General features: G+C 38.3%; 2 protein-coding genes across 2 annotated transcripts in view; one reads left to right on the top strand and one right to left on the bottom strand.

Annotated features, from left to right (window-relative positions):
- Positions 1-9,780, top strand: part of ELP1 (elongator acetyltransferase complex subunit 1) — a 77,808-nt gene extending 68,028 nt beyond the window's left edge. The window contains exons 30-37 of the mRNA XM_069105943.1: positions 913-975; positions 1,376-1,436; positions 2,277-2,390; positions 2,707-2,815; positions 4,086-4,213; positions 4,788-4,942; positions 6,860-6,938; positions 7,669-9,780. Coding sequence (XP_068962044.1) covers positions 913-975; positions 1,376-1,436; positions 2,277-2,390; positions 2,707-2,815; positions 4,086-4,213; positions 4,788-4,942; positions 6,860-6,938; positions 7,669-7,736 — 777 coding nt within the window. The 3' untranslated portion in view covers positions 7,737-9,780. The remainder of the gene's footprint in view (positions 1-912; positions 976-1,375; positions 1,437-2,276; positions 2,391-2,706; positions 2,816-4,085; positions 4,214-4,787; positions 4,943-6,859; positions 6,939-7,668) is intronic.
- Positions 9,781-13,683: 3,903 nt separating this feature from the next.
- Positions 13,684-15,733, bottom strand: ACTL7A (actin like 7A). Its single transcript, XM_069064579.1, has one exon. The coding sequence runs from the start codon at positions 15,541-15,543 to the stop codon at positions 14,209-14,211; it is 1,335 nt and encodes a 444-aa protein (XP_068920680.1). The 5' UTR covers positions 15,544-15,733; the 3' UTR covers positions 13,684-14,208.
- Between the last annotated feature and the right edge of the window lie 4,541 nt (positions 15,734-20,274).

Raw genomic sequence — 20,274 nt, 5'->3', positions numbered from 1 at the left:
CTGTAACTTTCAGGTACACCTATAATATGTCAGCTTAGCTGAAGAAACAGGGAAAGAGCACAGGAGTTAGAGTCAGAAGACCTGCTTCAGATCTTTCCTTTGCCATGGAACTAGATATGTAACTTTGAGGAGGACCTTCCCCCTCCTTGGACCTCCTCAAATGAAATGACTAGGTCATCTTTACAGCCCCATCTAATTCTAATATTTTGTGATTGTAGCTTCCAATGTTAGGATACCATGGTTACACATAACTTGGATTTCCTTCCAAAATGTCTAGCATGATATAATAGAGCACTAGATTTTGAACCAAGAAATGTAGACTCTAATCCTGGCCCTGCTGATTAATAGCTATGTGATCTCAAATAAATCAGTTAATCTATCTTAGCCTCAGTTTACTCACCTGTAAAATGAAAGCATGATATTTATATTATCTTCCTCACCAAGTTTAAGGATCTAAAATGCTTTATAAACTATAAATGTCACATATTATGATTACTGCTTTCATGTAACATTCTGTTGTTCATCCTTAACAAAGAGGTTGGAGTAAATTTTAGTAAATACCATTGTATATTTGGAGAAGTGTAAATCAAATCACTGTGAGCCAGTGGATGATCTGGAAGTGAAATGCAACACTTTGCTTCCTAGTGCTATACTGACTCCCAAACCAGTGTTCTTTGTGCTCTCTTCTTTTTCTCAGCAAGTACACAGAAAACAATTTAAGTACCATTTAAGATAATAAAAAGTACTAAGAACACTAGTTTATGTTGTCCTTTAAGTAGGTATAGAGACTGATCTGGCTTGATTGTAGAATTTTGACAATTTCTTAATTTCACTTATTTTAACATTTTTGAAAGCTATTGAATGTTGAAGATTATGCATAAATTATTACCTTGCCTTTTATTTCCCTCTCAGGACTATGAAGAAGCTGTACTATTGTTGTTAGAAGGAGCTAATTGGGAAGAAGCATTAAGACTGGTAAGAGCTGTTGTTTTGATGAGTATTGAGTTAAGGTAGCAAAAATGGAAGGAAAATCACCTGAAGTCTTTGATCTGCTGATGGCAGCTAGTGAGCTCAGGCTCTTAGTCTGAGGGTCCAAGGAAATATATTTAGATGAGACTCACATTTTTTGTTCTTTCATTATGAGTATTGAAATGAACTCAGCCCTAATGTAACATATATTTATATTTGGTCTGAAATGAGTAAACTTTGCTTTTCTTAGTTTTTATTGAACTCAGTACTCTAAACTGCCAGTTAATAATTCACTGGGCAAGATGTTCACTTTCTAAAATGAGCTATTCCTAAAGAACATTTATTTATCATCGGAAGAGGTCTATTCAAATTGTTCCTATTATTATTGTTGAGTTTTTGCTTTTAGGTTTACAAATATGACAGGCTTGACATCATAGAGACAAATATTAAACCTTCCATTTTAGAAGGTGAGTATTTTATTTTGTTAAATGGGGACTCATGCTTTAGAATGTCAGGGAAAGAAAATAAAAGGTCCTGACCATTATCTTTTCCAGTGCTGTCACACTCTGGAGAATGGATATAGGCAGCACAGCATATAGAGCATTGGACCTTGAGTCAGGAAGACCCAAGCTCAAATGCAGATCTCAGACACTTCCTAGCTATGTGACCCTTGGTGTGTCAGTTGACCCTGTTTGTTTCAGTTCACTTATTTGTAAAATGGGGGTGATAATAGTACCTACCTCCCAGGGTTGTTACAAGGATAAAATGAGTTAATATTTGTAAAGCACTGGGCCAACCTTAAAGCTATACAGAATGTTTCAAAATTGTCAGTGCAGTTTTAAACTATTAAAGCTTAAAACTATTACTATATATGCCAGTCTTATAAATCTGATGGCTTTTTTCTAATCCCTATCCTCCTTGAAATTTCCCCCTTCCTTGATTTTCAAGATGTCACACTCTACTGGTTCTCCTACTTTGACGCCTCATTCTTCTGTTTCTTTCACTGACTTCTCTAAGAAAAGTTTTCTCACCAAGATTTGGTCGGGTGATAAAATTATCTCCCTATTTTTAATTCCTGTATTGATTTTAGTGCTTTATTAACCATTATACTGCCTCACAGACTGGAGGTTGGGCCCTCACTTTCCTTTTTTTCCCACTAAATTGTAGGATAGGTATTATATTGGCTAGTGAAAATTTTGCTATCTTGGTTAGAAAACTTTTAAGACTCTTGTTCCTTCCTGGGTTGGTTTGTGTTTTTTTACCCTTTACCTCTTTGCCTTTAAAAACCATTTCATTTTATCACTCAGCCCAAAAAAACTACATGGTGTTTATGGACTCTCAGACAGCCATTTTCAGCCGCCATAGAAAGCGTTTATTGGTGGTTCGAGAGTTGAAGGAACAAGTGCAACAAGGGAATCTAGGTAAGTGCTTCATGGTTTAATTTGCGTAATAGTAAGGCATGGGGTGAGTGAAAGCTTATTTTGTCAATGCACATTGCTTTTCATGGTAATATTAGAAAAATAACTTTAGTTATAGTGAATCTTACATGGACTTGTTTAATCTTAAAGTGAACTTTTATGACTTTGACTTATTTTCTCATTATGTATTTTCCCTATCAAATTTACCATACCCTGTTAAATTAAAATATTTGTAAGGGAAACTCAGAAGTGAATGAGTGTTTTTGTATGTCTTTAAATATGAATGAAGAAAATTTTGTTTATCCCTCTTCTTTTACAGATGATGACATGCCAAATGGCCAGGAATCAGACCTCTTCTCTGAAACTAGCAGTATGAGTGGGAGTGACATGACTAGCAGATACTCTCATAGTAACTCCAGGATATCTGCGTGTGTAATACTGATTATTAATCAACTTACCGTGTTCCTAGCACTGTGCTCTTTATACTATAAAATACAAGTGTTTGGTATTTCCAGGCCACAAGTTGCAGCATGCACTAGTGGAAAGAGCCCTGATTTTAGAAGCAGAAAGCCTGGTTCTGCCATTAATTTGCTGTCTAGTCTTGGGGAATTCACCCATTGCTTCCAGGCCTCAGTTTCCTTATCTGTAAAATAAGGATGTTAGGACTAGATAGCATTTAAACTCAATTTGAATGATAATGTGAGCTCATTAATGCAACCAGGTCCCCTCATATTGCCTCAGCTACTATCTTGGGACTTAATTTCCCATTAGTTTTTTTCCCTATATTTAGTCTTTTGAATTTTATTTGATAGAGGGAAAAAAGCAAAATTGTAGTTGTTAGTTCTGCCTTTTCTTCATCATTCCTGTTATTGTTGTCCACCCAAAGATCACCACTTTGTTCTCCTAGGACAGATAAAAAATCCTTAGCATTCATTTCAAGCTTCTGTTGGATGAATTTAAATATTCTGGTCGTATTTTATGGGACCTTCATTTACATTCATCCACAGTTACTTGACCTTGCTTCAGTTTGCTTAGTCAATAAATTCTCCCCTGTTCAGAAACTCGAGTCCTTTAGTTATCTCCCCCTTATGGGCAATGTTGGAATCATATTTGTTTGTCTCATCAGAAATTCTTCCTTGAGAGCATCCCATCCCTTTTAAACTAACTTCCCTTGTAGAATCATAGGCCTCTAGATAAGATCTGTCTTTTTTGTGGAATCTGATCTCCCTGAGCCTAGGATTTGTGTTGGATTGTGCCTAGCCTCCTCTTTTTATCTGTTACAGATGATATGATTGTGTAGCCACTTCTCCCCCCAAAGTGTCGTCATTTCTAGTTTCAGAGCTCCTGACGTGTGTGTATCCAAACACAAAAGAATTCTGATTTTAAGGGAGGCATCAAGAAGCACAGGACCTGAGTTTGAATTTGCACTGCCATATACTCCTTGTGTAACTTTGGGCAAATCACTAAACTTTTCTTGGCCTCAATTTCATCATTCCAGGGAAGAATCTGGACTAGGCGACTTTAAGGTCTTGTCCGATTCTAAATCTACCCCAAATTGAAATCTCCTTTAGGCAGTTTCTTCCTTAATAATAGGTCTCAGTCATTTATGGATCGATCACTACCATCCCATTCTACTTAGGTTCGCTGATTCTCCCATAAGAAATCCTCCTTTTTGAAACTAATTTTCAAATCTAATAGGAGATCCTCCAAGAATCGTCGAAAAGCAGAGAGAAAAAAGCACAGCCTGAAAGAGGGCAGTCCACTTGAAGACCTGGCGCTTTTGGAAGCCCTGGGTGAAGTGGTGAACAACATTGAAAAACTGAAAGGTGTGTTCTCGATGCTCATGTGCCACATATGTTCATGTGGAAACTGCTCCTTGGGGGGAAAGCACTTCATTTTCTGGACAGACTTACTGGCTGACAGGAAGCTAGTAATGGGCACAATGTCCTAGCCATAAGAAGTAGGAGTCTTTGAACAAAGAAGGAGCCATTTCTGATCTCCTTATGAAATGGCCCTGCCTTTGAAGTTAACATATTTGTTAACTATAGTTAATATAGTGCATAGGAAATGAACACTCCAGAGCATTGAAGACTTCCCCCTAGATTTCCACAGGGAGCAATCAAACTGGAATTCTTAACACCACCATTGAATTAAAGGAAATCAGTGGAAGGGTAGCTTAAGCCACAGTATGGCTGTTTCCCATGAAGTAGAACCACTGAAAACTGTGGTTTGATGTTTGGAGGAGAGAAATATGTAAGGATTACAGCTGTAGTGCATGATATTGTCTGTATTCCTTTTGGGAAAAATAGCCTATGTGACCCCTTCAATAATGTTGAGGGGATTGAGGATGCAGTTACTTATTTTTAGGTCCTGATGACGTCTCAAATTTATTCTCCCTAGATGAGGTTTACCAGCTTTTAAAAGCACTCTTTCTCTTTGAGTATGATAAACAAGCAAGAGAGTTACAGAAAATGTTTGAGGATACTTTGCAGCTGATGGAAAATTCACTCCCAGAAATTTGGACCTCCTCCCGCCAGCAGAATCCAACTATTCCTGTAAGTTTTCTCTAACTTGATTCTCAGAGATTACTTCATTCATATATTGCATTGCTTTGCTTTTAAACTTTCATTTTACAAATAAGGGGATTTATGATTGGTTCTTTTTTTTTGTTACCAAAAATGAATTTCCTTGGATTTTTTTTATTGATAAACCGACTGGTAAACAAAATAAAAATCAAAAAAAATTTAGCTAAGGCAACTCAATGAAAAGGGACAGAATGATGAATTCCCTCACCTATAAAAGATGGTTTTAAAAATGAACACAGATGGTGTGCATGAATACTATAATCTCTGAGACTTAAGAACTTTTGGTTTTCTAATCATTTTGACATATTTTACTTCACTTGATCCTCACGTACCTACTCTACCTACCTCAATGGGTTTATATATACCCCTTGAGGTAGGAGTATATACTCTTTGAGGTAGGTAGAGATAGTACCTTACAAATTAGAAAATTAAGCCTGAAAAAAAGATTAAATGAATGACTTGCTGGAACACACAGTGAGTCTTTTAATTTTATTACAAATTTAATAGACATCATCCTGAATATTTCCAAAAAGAAAAAGAACATTGTATATAAGTCCAAGATTGATCATAGCATTTCACAGAATCACAGAGTTTGAGAGTTGGAGGGTAGTGTCTTGTTAAAATCTTACCCAAAAGGAATCTCCCACTATAAACATACCTGACATGTGGTCATCCAGCCCTAGCTTGAAGACCTCCAAGTAAGGAATTTATCAGCTTCAGAGGTAGCCCATTCCACTTTTTGGGCAGTTCTAATATTGCAAAGTTTTCCCTGACTTTAAGGCAGAATTGGTCTCTTTGCAACTCCCACCCGTTGCTTTTTGGAGCCCAGCAGAGTAAGTTTGATGCTTCTTCCACATGACAGCCCTTTAAATTTTTTAACACAATTATCACATGATCCTTGAGTCTTTTCTTTTTCAGGCTAAAGTTTTCTACTTCCTTCAACATGATGCACAGGGAGTCCCAAAAATCTTAGTGCAGTTTTAAGCTAAGTTTACCTTAAAGCTAAACTGAAAATTGTGCTGAGACTTTGGGGACCTCTGTAGACTCAAGATGATTATTCATTATCCTGGTTGTTAGCCTATGAACAGTATTCTGCTTATCAGTGTGCCTCAGTTGTGATGCCCAGAATTGGGCCCAGTATTCCAGCTGAGGTCTGAAGACGGCCTCTTGACTTTAGATAGCCTTTGTGGTTGTTTTACTTACATTATTATTAGTCTTTTGGTATATATTTGCTTGATTTTCCTTTCTTCATGCTGCAGTAGGAGGTTGTGAAATAAGCTTTCTCATATATCTACCATATTCTTCATTGCATGGTAGAGGTGAGGTAGGGATGGTGCAGACCCATGATGTCTTTGGTCGAGTAGGTCAAGCAACTGTTCTGCAACTTTTGGTCTTTGGGAATTGCGTGGGGCTCTCAGAGGCCAAGCTATTTGCCCCGGTCACAAAGTTTGTGCCCAAGGTGGGCCTTGAACATGGCTCTTCCTTACTCTGAGATCAGCACTTTATTCCCTTTGCTATGCTGCCTCACTAGGCCATGAAAATGACACAAAACTTATGTTTGTTATGAGCTCTAATGTAGCATCACTTAGTGAATTCTCAGAAAATAGTTTTTTTGCATGCATGTTTACATACATAGGATTCAGATCCCCAAAATCAAAGCTTTTTCCTTTAGTAAGGAAGAATTGAAAGGTCTAAACAAAGACATTTGTAAGAGTTCACACATTCTTATTCCTCTGCGAATTGTGTGGCTATGCTGGCAGGATGTGTTGGTGTAGCCGTGTCTTCATTCATCCGGTGGATCCTTTGAATACTATAGACAGTTTGCACCCACGACAAAAAATATTCTACTTGAATGTGCTGCCAGTAACATTTCTGTTTTCTGCTTAGGTTATGGGTCCCAATTCAACTGCAAATAGCATCATGGCTTCTTATCGACAGCAAAAGGCTTCAGCTCCTGTTTTCCAGGGTTAGTTTTCCAAAGGAATATGGATATGTTAGTAAGCTGAAGAAAAAAAAATCTTATTTCAATTTTCTGGTCACTGTTTTTGTAAGTTCTTGGTTTTATATTGATAAGAATATGTTTCTCATTCAAATCAAATTCCATTGTAGCAAATTTGAGGATCATTAAGAGTATCCAAATTCCTTGGTTATATTAGAATTTGATTGTATTAAGTTTTATAGAGCTTTAGAAATGTAAACTATCAGCTGAAAACCTTGTTAAATCAAGATTTTACATGGAATCAGATTTAGACAGTGTCAGTTACTCTGGGATCCTGTTGTTACCTCCTGAAGCTGGACACAGTGACATAGGGAAATTGGGAAAATGACCATAGCAGGTCACGGGGAAGAGGACAAAATCCCAAACTCACTACCAGGTTGTATTTCTTAGTGTCGAACAACTTAAATGAGTATTGTCTTTCCATTATATATATGTATGTAAGGGCAGTGATGTGTAGTTCCCAAGAACATTGAGCATAACCATTTCTGATAATAGACAGAAAGTAGGATCAGAATTGTTTGTTTCCTTGGCTCCTGTTAATAAATCAACCAAATGTTGAAATATGGGAGTTCAAGGGTCTTAGAATCCACAGGTTCATTTCATTTTAGCATATAATTTTAGCTTTTCTCACTAAAGATAGATGTTACCTTTCTCTATATCATTCAAATTTTTCTGTTTTTTCCCTCCTTTTTTTCAGGTGCAGAACTTTTCATACCTCCGAAGATCAATAAAACTATCCAGTGGAAACTGAGCCTTCTAGAGTAATTCACATGCCATTTGGAGGTGCTCTGAGGGTGATTAGTAATATTTTAAACTCCTCTCAGTGTTTTCCCATCCTTACCTTGAGGTCCTACTATCTGAACTTTGGAGAATATAAGAGGAATATCCTCTAAAATTACTATTACTTTTTGGGTCAGACCTTGGCCAACACCTTAAAAATATTTTTCCAGAGTACTTATCTCGTCTTATCCTATGCTCAGTTTTTGAAACAGAGACTTAAGTCTGTATATGATATCAAGTTACAAGAGCCTTATTCATGGTGTTCTTAAAAGTTAGTCAGTACTGTTTAGTACAGGAGTCAGGACTGCCTTCTCTTTTCACTACACTTTTAACACAGTAGCAGATCACTTAGTCTTTGTACCTCATTTCCCCATCTTTAAAATGAGAATGCTTCCTGCTTCCTACCTCACAAAAGTATTGTGAGGGTAAATGACTTCATGCCCATAGCATGCTTGAAGTTCTTGGTAAAAGGCAATATATATATGAAAAATAAGCTCTTAGTAGTTGTACCACCTACTTTTTTTGTGAAAATTTGTGAAAATTGATGATTTATATGTCTTTTTCCAAGGTAACTAAAGTGTGATAAAAAATTTTATGGTTCCATTGAATTTTTAAACTCTCCTATTTATCAGCTTTCATTTAGTTGGCAATTGTTAACTTTCATAAAAATTACAAATTATACTTTAACAAAGTATGAGCTTCCAGATGTTGAGTTTATATGCCTTGATACTTAAACTGCTAATGAGATAGCAGTGTTAGAAGATTGACTCAGATTGAAATGCCCATAAAACACTGTTACACTCACAACAGAATTCAGCAGAGTGCCTACATAGTATATATAATGTAATAACAACTCCTGGTTCTCCAGAAACTGTTTCCTTTTATTAATATGTCTCAGGCAGACTCTCAAACACTACTTTGTTTCGATTATTGATGTTCTGATTTCCATTCCATTTTTTTTTTTTTTTTACAAATAGCAGATTTCTAAGGATGATTTTCTTCCCTGTTTTGAGGATAGAAGTTGGCATTAAAAGGCAGATGGGGTGGGGGATACGGATTAGAGCATAGAGGTCTAGTTCATTCTGATTACCACTTCATGGCTGTTATGTCTTGTCCAGAACCTTCCATGAGCTGGCCTTTATATGAAATAAAACCACAAAACAAACCATATGCAGATCTTACTGATTACAGAATATAAACCACCAGGAAATTCTATTTCTAATCTGAATAAATATAGAATACTGATATGAAAATTTTTACACACCTGCGTGTCTTTGGTAACTTTCTAATAAATCTCTAGTCAAATTTGTCATACTTGATAATGCTTTAAGCAAATTATAAAAAGCAAAGTTTTAGCTTGAGCTTGGAATAGGAATAAAATATTTGTAGAATTTTTCTTCCTGCAAGCCTTGTAACAAGTAGGATCACACTACTTAAGTGTTGAAGAAGATTAGAGAATGGGCTCTGATAATTTGTCATTCAGTAAGCATTTATTAAACATATGCTGTGTTTAAGGCTTTGGAAAAATGTATCCAAAAATTAAAAATAGCTCCTCCTCTTCAGGAATTTACATTTTCCTAGAATCCCAAAGGAGTTCTTTGACTGCCCAGAGCATTAGTAACAATACCAGATCTCTTTAGAATGCTGAGACTACATTATTTGAAGAACAGCTCAACAAATTGTGGTTCATGATACAATGGAATATTCTTGTGCTGTGAAAAATACAGAGACTCCTGGGGGGGAAGGCGGAGTAAACTAAACCAGGAAAAAATGTATATGCACAGTGATTCCAACAGTGAAAAATGCAGAGAATAAAAAAGAATCTGTTATTATAATGAGCAAACTTGGACTTGGAAAAAGAAATGAAAATGCACCCTCCTCTCTTTGGAGAGGAGATCCATAGGTGTGGAACACTGCATGTACTGTGGGGTGAGAGATATATTGAGAAATTAAAGTGATGTAACAATAAATGATGTCAATAAAAATGTTTAAGTTGAATAAAAAAATATAAGTATATATACACACAACATATATGATCAATTTATAACGAACCTTTTCTAAAAGATATACTAACATAGCACCTAAATGAATTGCCTTACCTGCATGAAGCCTTTCCCTGCTTCTCTAGTACCACTGTCACCACCCTCACAGTCCCTTCACCCTGCCCTACCCCTTTCCCCCCCAAAAAAATTACCTTCTGTTTATGATACAAGCTCCTTGAGGGCATTTTTCTATTTTTAGCCTGCCACATAGTAGACACTTAAATACTTCTTGATGGGTTGAGTGAATATAAGCAAATGGGAAGAGATTTGCTTGAGGCATGATGAGTTTTTATAAACTAACCAGCCTACGTATAAAGCTAATTTGAAGTGCAGCGGTGACTCCCTAATACCTACAAAGTAAAGTGTTCAAGTCCTTCCATAATCTGGCTTCAAACTATCTTTCTCACTTTCTCTAATACCATTTCTCATCTTGTGCTCTCTATTTCAGCCAAATGGGATCCCTCTCTCTTCTAAATGGATCATGTACTATCTAATGTGCCTTTGCTCATACTTCCCTAAACCTGCTCCTCTGTTAACACACACACACTTTTCATCCTGTCTTGGATATATTGTCCTTCAGTAAAATGCTACCTTTTCCATGAAGCCTTCCCTAATCCTAATTTCAAACAAGTTATCCCTCATCTCAACATTTTGCATTCCTCTTAAGCATTTATCATATTCTGGCTTTCGTTATTTGTATCTGCATACATTTCATCACTGCTACTAGATTGTAAATTCTTGGAGAGCTTGAGGAATATGGCTTGCTTATTTTTGCATTTCTAGAGCTTAGTACATTGCACATGTGGATGTTTAATAAATATTTGTTGAATTAATTTACCTTGTGAGAGATCAATGAAAACAGGAAAAAATTATACAAGGTAACATCTCCTTAATTTAGGATCATTATCTAAAGGGATTGCACAAACCAAGAAGGGGTCCATAGGTAATGTTCGAGGCAATATTGGTCCATTGAACAAGTCACAATACCAGGATACAAAGACAAGAATGAAATGTTTACTTTCCTCCAGAAGCTCATAGCCTGTTTGAGGAGAAAACATGTTACGTAAATGAGCATATATAAGATATTTACAAAATACATACAAGGTGATTTTGCAAGGGTAGCACCAGGATCTGGGAGGATCAGGAAAGGCTTCATGTAAAAGGTAACATTTGAGAACTTTGAAGAAAACAGGATTTTATGAGGCAAGAGTGTGGAGGGAGAACCTAGCCATGAGGGACAGCCCAAGGCACAGAGAAGGAAGATGTAGTGTTGTAAGGAAAAGCAGAGTGCAGAAGGGAGTGATGTATAAATAACCTATAAAGGTAAGTTGGAGCCAGGTTGTGAAGGCATTTAAAATGCCAAACAAAGGCGTTTAAATTTGATCCTGGAGCCAACAAGAAGGTTAGAGTTTACTGAGGGGGACAGCAGACTTGTCCGGAGTCCTTTTGGCATCTGGGTGGAGAATGGCTTAGAATGGGGAAAGAGGACAAGGAGAGTAACTAGGACATTACTGCAGCACTATAGGTGAGAGGTATTGAGGGTTTGAACTAGAATAATAGCAGTATGAGCAGAGAAAAGGGAATAGAAGTAAAACAAGATGTGGCGATTGATTGGATATGTGGAGTGAGGAACTGAGGGTAGTACCAAGGTAATAAACCTGGGTGATTACGTGTAGTAGTGCTCCTAACAGAAGGGGAAAGATGAGATTAGCAATGCAGATGGTAACTCATCCACGCCCCCTCCTGTGTGTCCATTGTTCACTGCTCAGGCCACCAGCAACCTCGGGGTACCTGCCGCAACCATGAGATGCTTTGGGAGCAGGAAATGAGAAAGAATTCTCCCGATAACACCTATACAGTAGATGTGGGTGTCTGGTCAGTATCTAGTTGTAAACACCTGAGGAATTGATGCTTCGCACTCTTAAGGTGAGAATAGGGGAGTGGTAGGTGATAATGAGTGAAGATAATAGTGGGGTTGTGTTGGAGACAAGCATTCAGCTGACTGTCATGGGAAGAGTGAAATGCTCCTCATTTTCTCCAATTGGTTTGTCATGAACCATCTTCCCCATCAATTGTAGTGGCCCCACCTTGGCAACCACCACCCTAGTTGACCCTGAGCTCCATATGATTCATTTACCCCAGGAATACCCTGAATCTCAGATATGTGAGAGGCAGAGCCAGAAATTTATTCCACATAGCTCTAGATTTCTGTTAAATCATGAATTTGTCCTTTTATTTAGTGAAGGGTGGAGATGGGGAGGGAAGAGAGGTTACAACCAAATAAGGATTCTAGACCAACGCTCAAATGCACATAATTGATTACTTGGTTCTAGAGTAACCCAAAGCCTAGGTAATGTTTATTCCCACAAAATGTTTCACTACTCGGGAACTCCTAAAAACACTTCCTGACTTGGGTGACAAATGCATGGCAGGAGAAAATACTGCTGTTTTGGGCCTTCTACTTCAGCACTGGTACAATTGCATATCATCTCCTTAAATGGATTCAAAGCACCACAAATGCAAAGCCCATGCTGCCATAGCACTTAGCCTGTACCTTAGCACATCCATAGCAGGAATTCACTTCAGTGTCACAGAATTTTGAATCTGAAGGACATCTTAGAGATACAGCAGTCTAAGTGTAGATAACAAAAAAGGAAGCCTAGAGAGGATGTAACTTGCCCAGGGTTAGTAGCTTCTTGAATCAGGTGGCAGGGATTACACATCATACACAAAATCAAAGATCACAGATTCAGAACTAAAGGGATTTTAGAAGGTATCTACTCTGGTCCTCTCAATTTCTGGAAGAGGGAATTGAGACTTGGAGACATTGAGTGACTTGTCCAAGGCTTCACAGACAGAAGCCTGATTCCAAATCTAGCATTCTTTCCACTGTCTCTCCCAAGGTACCTTACACACAGATATTTAGTATATATATACATATATATATATATTTTTTTTTAAGCAATTGGGGTTAAGTAACTTGCTCAAGGTTACACAACCAGTTATTTCTGGGTGTGGTGCTGAGTATCTGAGCCCGGATTTGATCCAGGTCATCCCAACACTGGAGCCGGTGCTCTTACTCGCTGTGCTACCTGGCCACCCCCATATTTAGTATATATTTACGGAATAAATTAATGAATAAGCATCATAGATCTAGGACTAGAAGATAACTCAAGACCATGTAATCCAACTGACTTTACAAATAAGGAATCTGAGGCCCAGGGAGTTTAAGTGACCTGCTTAAGGTTGACAGTGTTGACAAAGAGACTTTTCCCACCATCAGAACATTGTGTTCTTGACTCTGGGGAAATGGGAATGATTAGGTCTGTGACCTATCAGGGTATTTATTGACTATGCAGCCTACTTAGCACAGTGCTTGGTATACAATAGTCGCTCTATAAATGCTGGTTGGTCTTGTACTTGTTTATATGGTTGACCCATTCCTATAATCATCCTGCTTGACAAATACAACCTGCTCTAGCCCCAGTTTGGGAAGGTATGAAATAATTCACACCTATAATTTTGTAAGTTTACTCTCTACTGACAGGACAAATTCTTTTTTTTTTTTTTGCTTTTTGGAGGGCAGTTGGGGTTAAGTGACTTGCCCAAGGTCACAAGACTAGTAAGTGTTAAGTGTCTGAGGCCGAATTTGAACTCAGGTCCTCCTGACTCCAGGGCTAGTGCTCTATTCACTGCACCACCTAGCCACCCCTGACAGGCCAAATTCTAAAAATAATTTCATATTTCTTTGAAATATACGTCTCTGGGTGGAAAATTTTAATGTAAATTTGCATTTCTCTGTGAATGACCTAGCAGAGGTTTGTGAACTTGTGATCCAAGTTGCTTCTACTTAATTGCTGATTTCTTTATTTATGTCTGTACCTTGCTGAGCCTTGCCTGCCCACTTCAACAGAGTATATACACAGATGATTGGCCTTTTCTTATTATCTTGAACATTTCTTTTCTTGGATAAACTTACTCCAATTTTGAGGAGAAAAATAAGCATTTTTTATCTCCTCTGGTAAACTTTAGTCAGCATTACTACTAATAGACCCTCCTACTTCCCCCAATTTTAACTATAAAATTGTGCTAAGTATTGCACATAAGTAAATAAACTAGCTTCTTTCCTCTAAAGGAAAAATAAGTCTTTTAGGTTAAACAATATAGTATATGACTTTAAACTTCCCTCCTCCCCCTACCCTTTCATTTTGGCAAATACGTAACTCAGATAACATTCGCAATGTCTGCCATTCCTGTGAAATCAAGCAACAGAAGATCATTTACACTGTGAATTGGAACATGGTAATTATTCAATAGAACATGAGTTACGATATTTTAGATATATCTTGGGCCACTGTCCTGAGAGGCAGCAGAGTTGAGTCATGAGTACATGTTCCAGCAGACATGCTTTGGCTTCAGAAACATCTCCTGTATAAGAAGAAAGGTCCATGTTCCTGGTATTCTGACCTCTGGACCCAGAGTGATTGAAATCCTTGGAGTGAAGCCAAGATTGACCCTCCAGTCCACACTGAAGTATCCCTTTCAGGTAACACATTCACTGTAGGTGTGTCGTTTGGGCATATCTTAGACAGCTCCTTCTGAAAACGGTCAGGAAAGCCATTCAGCATGGTACTGCCCCCACACAACAAAATGTTGTTCATGAGGTCCCTTTTGAGGGCAATGTCACACTTGTTGAGGCAGGTCATAGTCTGGGTATGAAGGCCAAGTTGCATGGATTTGATAAGGGAAGGCTTGAAGAACATCTCAGAACACAGGTAACGTTCTTGGCCAATAGTAACCTGTTCTCCATCTGGAAGCCGGTAGTTAATCACATCATCTTTGATGGAGGAACTCTCCTGGACAGGATTGAGAGCCATAAAGCAGTGTTTTTTCTTAATGTCTTCTACAATGTTTATTTGATCTTCTGCAAAATGTTTCCCAGATTGATTCATCAGTGTCATTAGATAGGCAGTAAGATCAGAACCGGCATAGTCTAACCTACCTGTGATGCTTGGCAAAGGATATCCCTCAAAGATTGGGACCACATAGGAAACACCATGGCCAACTTCTACTACCAAACCTGATGTCTTTCCATAAGAGTACATGGACAGTCGAGATTGATAGGCTATGTGCATTGCTGGAGTGTTGAAGGTTTCAAACAACATCTCTGCATACTTCTCTCTGTTGGTATAGGGACCCAGGGGAGGGTCTGACACCAAAACCGCATGTTCCTCTGTAGGGATCCTCATCTTGTGCAGAAAAAGATATTCCCAGATATCCTGCACTGTATCCCAATCCACAATGATACCATGTCTCAGGGGATTAACTAACTTAAGGTGGATATCGGGGTGCAGGAGCTCATGTCCAATAAATGTTTCTTTGCGGTTGTCTCCAGTTTTAGCGGTCTCCATATAAGGTTTCCCTACCGTAGATGAAATCACATGGCTAGGCCTTGACTCTCCAGCATAGCCACACTTACAGTAGCCCGTGCCGATGTCCACAACCACTGCTCTGGTTTTCTTCACTCTCTTTGGCTTCTCCTTAACTAATGTAGAAAGGGCATTTTCTTCAGGTTTCTTCTTATTATTGATAAGCAGTGCCTTTTTTGCGGGACCTTCTGTCAAGGAGGCAACCTGGAAAGACTCAGGTTCCTTTGAAAATTGTACAGTTGCTTTTACAAGCAGAGCTCTCTTTGCTGGACCTTCCCCAATAGTTGCTACCTGTGGAGCCCATGTCCTTGTGAATGCCATATTTTTTCCCCTCCTCTCATGGATGACTTTTTCCTTAGGCTCAATTGGCGTAATACAGAGGAAGAGGCCAAAATCAAAATGGTGACTTCAGAATCTTCATGACAATGACATCACTGATTATGACAGAAGGCAACTGTTGGTATGGCCTGGTGGAATAATGATTTTCAGTCACTGAGAAGTTTTATCTGTTCTAGGATAATAAATCTTGGATAAAAAAAAAAAGTTGGTCATTTCTGTGTGCCATTTTCCTAGGGCTACCTACTTTAAATCATTCAAACCTTTGACTACTCTTTCTATACCACTTGCCATAGAACATTATGTGGTTTCTTTTTTCCTTATCTCTGCCTCTCAGTGGTTCTCAATCTTTTTGATAATCATTGAGGACCAACCTATATTCCCTGTTCCCAATTAACACCATCCTCCTCAAATGTACATGAGCAAATGCAAGCGTGAGTGTGTGTGTGTGTGTTTTTTGTAATATACATATATCCCTGAGAAAAATTAGACTAAATAGTATTTATTTTAAAAAATATCATAAAAATAATTCATGCCAGACACAAAAATAGATTTTTTTTTCTTTCATAACAGTGCTCAAGGAGATTTACTTGCCAGTTAATGAAAAGTCCATCAGATTACCTTACTAAGAACCACTACTTAGTAACTAAGCTGCCTAGAACCTGTTCTTCATCCCATTTCCTTACTAGCAACCTTAAACACCATTGCCCTGTGGGACTAAATATGTTAGCTGGGTTATGAACCTCTTCAGCCTTTAAGTCTGCAAAACTACAGTGGAGACATGGCTTCTTAAAGTAATGTTAGAAAGGCCCTATTATAAACAAATTTAAAACTAACCAAAAAATTCTTTAAGAATGTTTTTTATTCTAACAGAGAAGCTTACTTTCCATTTTTTTTAAATCTTAATGAAAATGGAATAGGCCTGTGGGTTTCATTGGTTAAGGAAATACTGCATGGGGAAATTCTCTCTACCTATGAATATTAGTACTTTCTCTGCAACTTATAGTCTCAGAGCAAGCTGTTCCCCGATTTTTTGGTCTTAGGACTCTTTTACACTCTGCAAAACTGAGTACCACAAAGAGCTTTTGTTTATGTGTATCATATCTATCAATATTTACTATATTAGTAAATAGTAAAAATATTTACTATATTTAAAAAATACTTGTTGATTTGCTTAAAATTATAATCAACTCATTACATGTTATCATAAATAACATTGTTTATGGAAAATAACTTCCAAAGCAAAAAAAATTAGTGAGAAGAGTGGCATTGTTTTTACATATTTTTGCAAATCTCTTTCATATCTGGCTTAATAGAACTAGATTCTCATATTCACTTCAGTCTATTATAATATGTTTTGATTGAAGTATATAAAGAAAATTCAATCTCACACAGAGATATAGTCAGAAAAGGGAGTATTTTAATAAGTAAATAACATTTTAGTGTTATTGTGAAAGTAATTTTGACCTCACAGATCCCTGGAAGAAGATCTCAGGGACCCCTGGGGATCAATGTACCATACTTTGAGAGTTAACTGTGAACCTGAGAGTTTAAGTGACTTACTTGCCCAGGATTACACAGCCAGTATGTACCAGAGACAGGTCTTGAACTTTGAATAAGTAAAGCAAAGGAATTTATTTACTAAGGTGGTATAGGAACTACAAAGCACTATCCCCATATACTTGTCAGACAAGTGGAGTACAGACTTAGAGTATGCTGATGATGACACGTAAGGCAACTCCTGCCTCTGATTCTGCAGGATCCCAGTGTCTTTTCCTCTTCACAAAGTGTCTTCACACTGCCCCTCCCCTAGGTGTAGTATCCATAGTCCCAGGCAAGTTGCTCCCTGAATTCTGTAGGCCTGCTCTTCACAGTCCAAATCTACAGTCCAGGCTAGTTCTCTCTTCAGACTCTCTTCTCTACTGCCAGAGGCCTTGCTCTTTGAAACTGCTCTCTGTCTAGAATGTGTCTGTCTTTGTAGGGAGTATGTGCATGTGTCTGCTACCCTTCAGCTGGGGCCTGAATTCTCTCAAACTGTCAAACTGTCTTCCCAGTCGATGTCCAGGCTCCCTTTCTAATTCTATCAGGAAGAATTTCACATTTCATAAAAGTATACCAGGGTGTTGTTAGCATGTCTTTTTATCCTCCCCTTTGCTTTCTGTGATCATATCAATTGGCTATAAGTAGAGGCTATGGACCAAATCCCACCCTTCTTCCCCACTACACTTGTATTATGTATATATTGCGTATATACTTATATATATATATATATATATATATATATATGGTTGGGGTGGGGGCACTACTATCCCCAGCACTTTGGGGCTTAAGATCCTGCATTGTCTCCACTGGGACCCGTGTGTGTGTGTGTGTGTGTGTGTGTGTGTGTGTGTGTGTGTGTGTCTAGGTTTAGGGAAGTAAAAACTAAAGCATAGAAATAAGAAAGCATAAGATCCATTTCAGGGAGAAAAAGTAATCTAATTTGGCTAAAATGCACAGTACATAATGGGAAGTCATAGTAGAGAAGGGTAGAAAGGTAGCTTTCAGCCAGATTATGAAATAACTTGAATAGTCAGTCATTATTCATTAGGTAAGGGAGATCTATTGTTATATTTGAAATCAGCTTCTTTCTTGGACCTGCCAGGCTATCAGGAACTCAACCTGACTTTCCCTAGACTAGTGGATTTCTGCCATTTACCTATTTATAATCAATCAGCAAACATTTAAGTATGTATTGCTATGTGCCAGACTAGTACCACCCTAGGTTAAAAAGAAAGAAAATGAAACAATCCCTGCCCTTCGAGGAGTTTACATTTTAAATACAAGGTAATTTTTTTAGGGGAAGGGGAGGTAATGCAAGCAGGGCAAGGAAAGGCCTCATGCAGGTGCGGTTTGAGGTCAGCCTGGAAGAAATCTAGGAGATTGAGCTTTAAAACCTATCATACCCACCAGACCAACCTCCAGACTTCCTGGTAATTACACATGGCCCACCAGGTTTGCCCCACAGTAAGGGCTTATGAAATACTTTTTCATTCATTCATTATCTCCCCTGATAGAATGCCAGCTCCTTGAAGTCAAGGTCTGTGTCCTATTTGTAACCCCATGTAACCGCACAGTCAGTGCCTGGCATAGAATTAGTTGGTTCTCCTGCTTCCTATCTGACTGCTTCTTCTTAAGACCCTTTGCTGGCTCATCATCCATTTGGTCACCAAGCATCCATTAAGTGCTTACTGTATGGCAGGAACTATGTTAAGTGCTTGGATATACAGAGAAAGCCAAAAAAAAAATAGTCCCTGTCCTCAAGGAACTAACATTCTAATGAGAGATAACACATAAAGAAAGAGGTTCATACAAGATATATACATAGTAGATAGAAGGTAGGCAGTAGAAGCTAGGGGGAACCAGGAAAGTCCTTTAGCTTCCTAGACCTTTCCTGGGCACAGTGGATAGAATGCCAGGCCTGATGTCAGAGGTCATATTCGGCCTCAGATACTAGGCATGTAATGCTAGCCTCTGTTTGCCTCAGTTTTCTCATCTGTAAAATGGAGATAATAACATCTATCTCCCAGGGTTGTTGTGAGGATCCAATAAGATAAATGACTGTAAAGTACTTAGCACAAGTGCCTGGCATACAGTAAGCACTATCTAAATGCTGGCTATTGTCATTCTCAGCCTCCCCTCCCCCCCTCCCCCACCCCCAGGTTCAGTTGTCATTTCTGTGCATATTATGACCAGATCTACATACCTAGCTCTCACCTCTCTCCTGAGCAACAGCCTCGCATCGCCAATTGCCCACTGAGCGTTTCAAACAAGATGTTCTCTTGGCAGCTCAAATTCTGCACACAAAACAGAACTTGTCATTTCTCCTTTCAAACCCATCTCTCTTTAAACTTCCCTGCTACCACAGAGGGTACCACCATCCTTCCAGACACCAAGGCTGGCCCTTGGTAGCATCCTCCGCTCACACTCTCACTCTACATGTGCAACCACTTGCCAGATCTTGCCACTTCTATCTCCTGGGTCCCCTTCTCTCCACTCACCACTATCCCAGTTCAGGTTCTTATCCCCTCTGTCCTGGAGTATGGAAATAGCTTCCTAAGTGGTTTCCCTGCTTCAAGCCTCTCCCTATGTTTTACAAATCTCTGATTCCTATGCGAATTTTTTACTTTTCTATCTCCATGCCTTTAGGTTTACACCATCCCCTGTGACTGAAATATTCTCCTCTAACTCTGTCTTCAAGACTTGTTAAAAAATACCATTCATGCTTTAAGAGTTGACTCTAATGTTACCTACTTATTCCATGAAGCCTTGTCTGGTTCCCAGCTGAAAATGGTCTTCCCTTCCCCAGATGTCATATACTTTGTACCCCTCTTATGCATGTCTGTTCTGTTCCATTTTATACTTACTTGTGTATTATCTCCTTCTAGATTAAAAACTACTTAAGGGAAGGGACTATGGATTACTCACATTTGTATGTTGCCCAGCATCTATCCCAGGACAGGACGCCTAGATGGCATTTAATGAATAGTTAATTGAACTGTTTTGTTTATTCTGGTTTTTAACTGATGCCATAGGCTTAAATTACTTTTAACCATATTAATAATGCTATTTTTAAATTTCATTTTTTATCTTGAATTTATGAACACCAAGAGAGAGAGAAAGAGAGAGAGGGGGAGAGAGAGAGAGAGAGAGAGAGAGAGAGAGAGAGAGAGAGAG

Source organism: Petaurus breviceps, unplaced genomic scaffold (assembly GCF_028583685.1).
Source record: "Petaurus breviceps papuanus isolate PSGF00001 unplaced genomic scaffold, PetGlider_PUasm1.0 138, whole genome shotgun sequence".
NCBI classification, from domain to species: Eukaryota; Metazoa; Chordata; class Mammalia; order Diprotodontia; family Petauridae; genus Petaurus; species Petaurus breviceps.
The sequence above is the reverse complement of the archived record's forward strand: the minus strand, read 5'-3'. Positions and strand labels throughout refer to the sequence as shown.

What these genes read in the sequence shown, in the direction of transcription:
- ACTL7A (XM_069064579.1), bottom strand. Translation starts at nt 15,543, where the DNA reads ATGGCATTCACAAGGACATGGGCTCCACAGGTAGCAACTATTGGGGAA.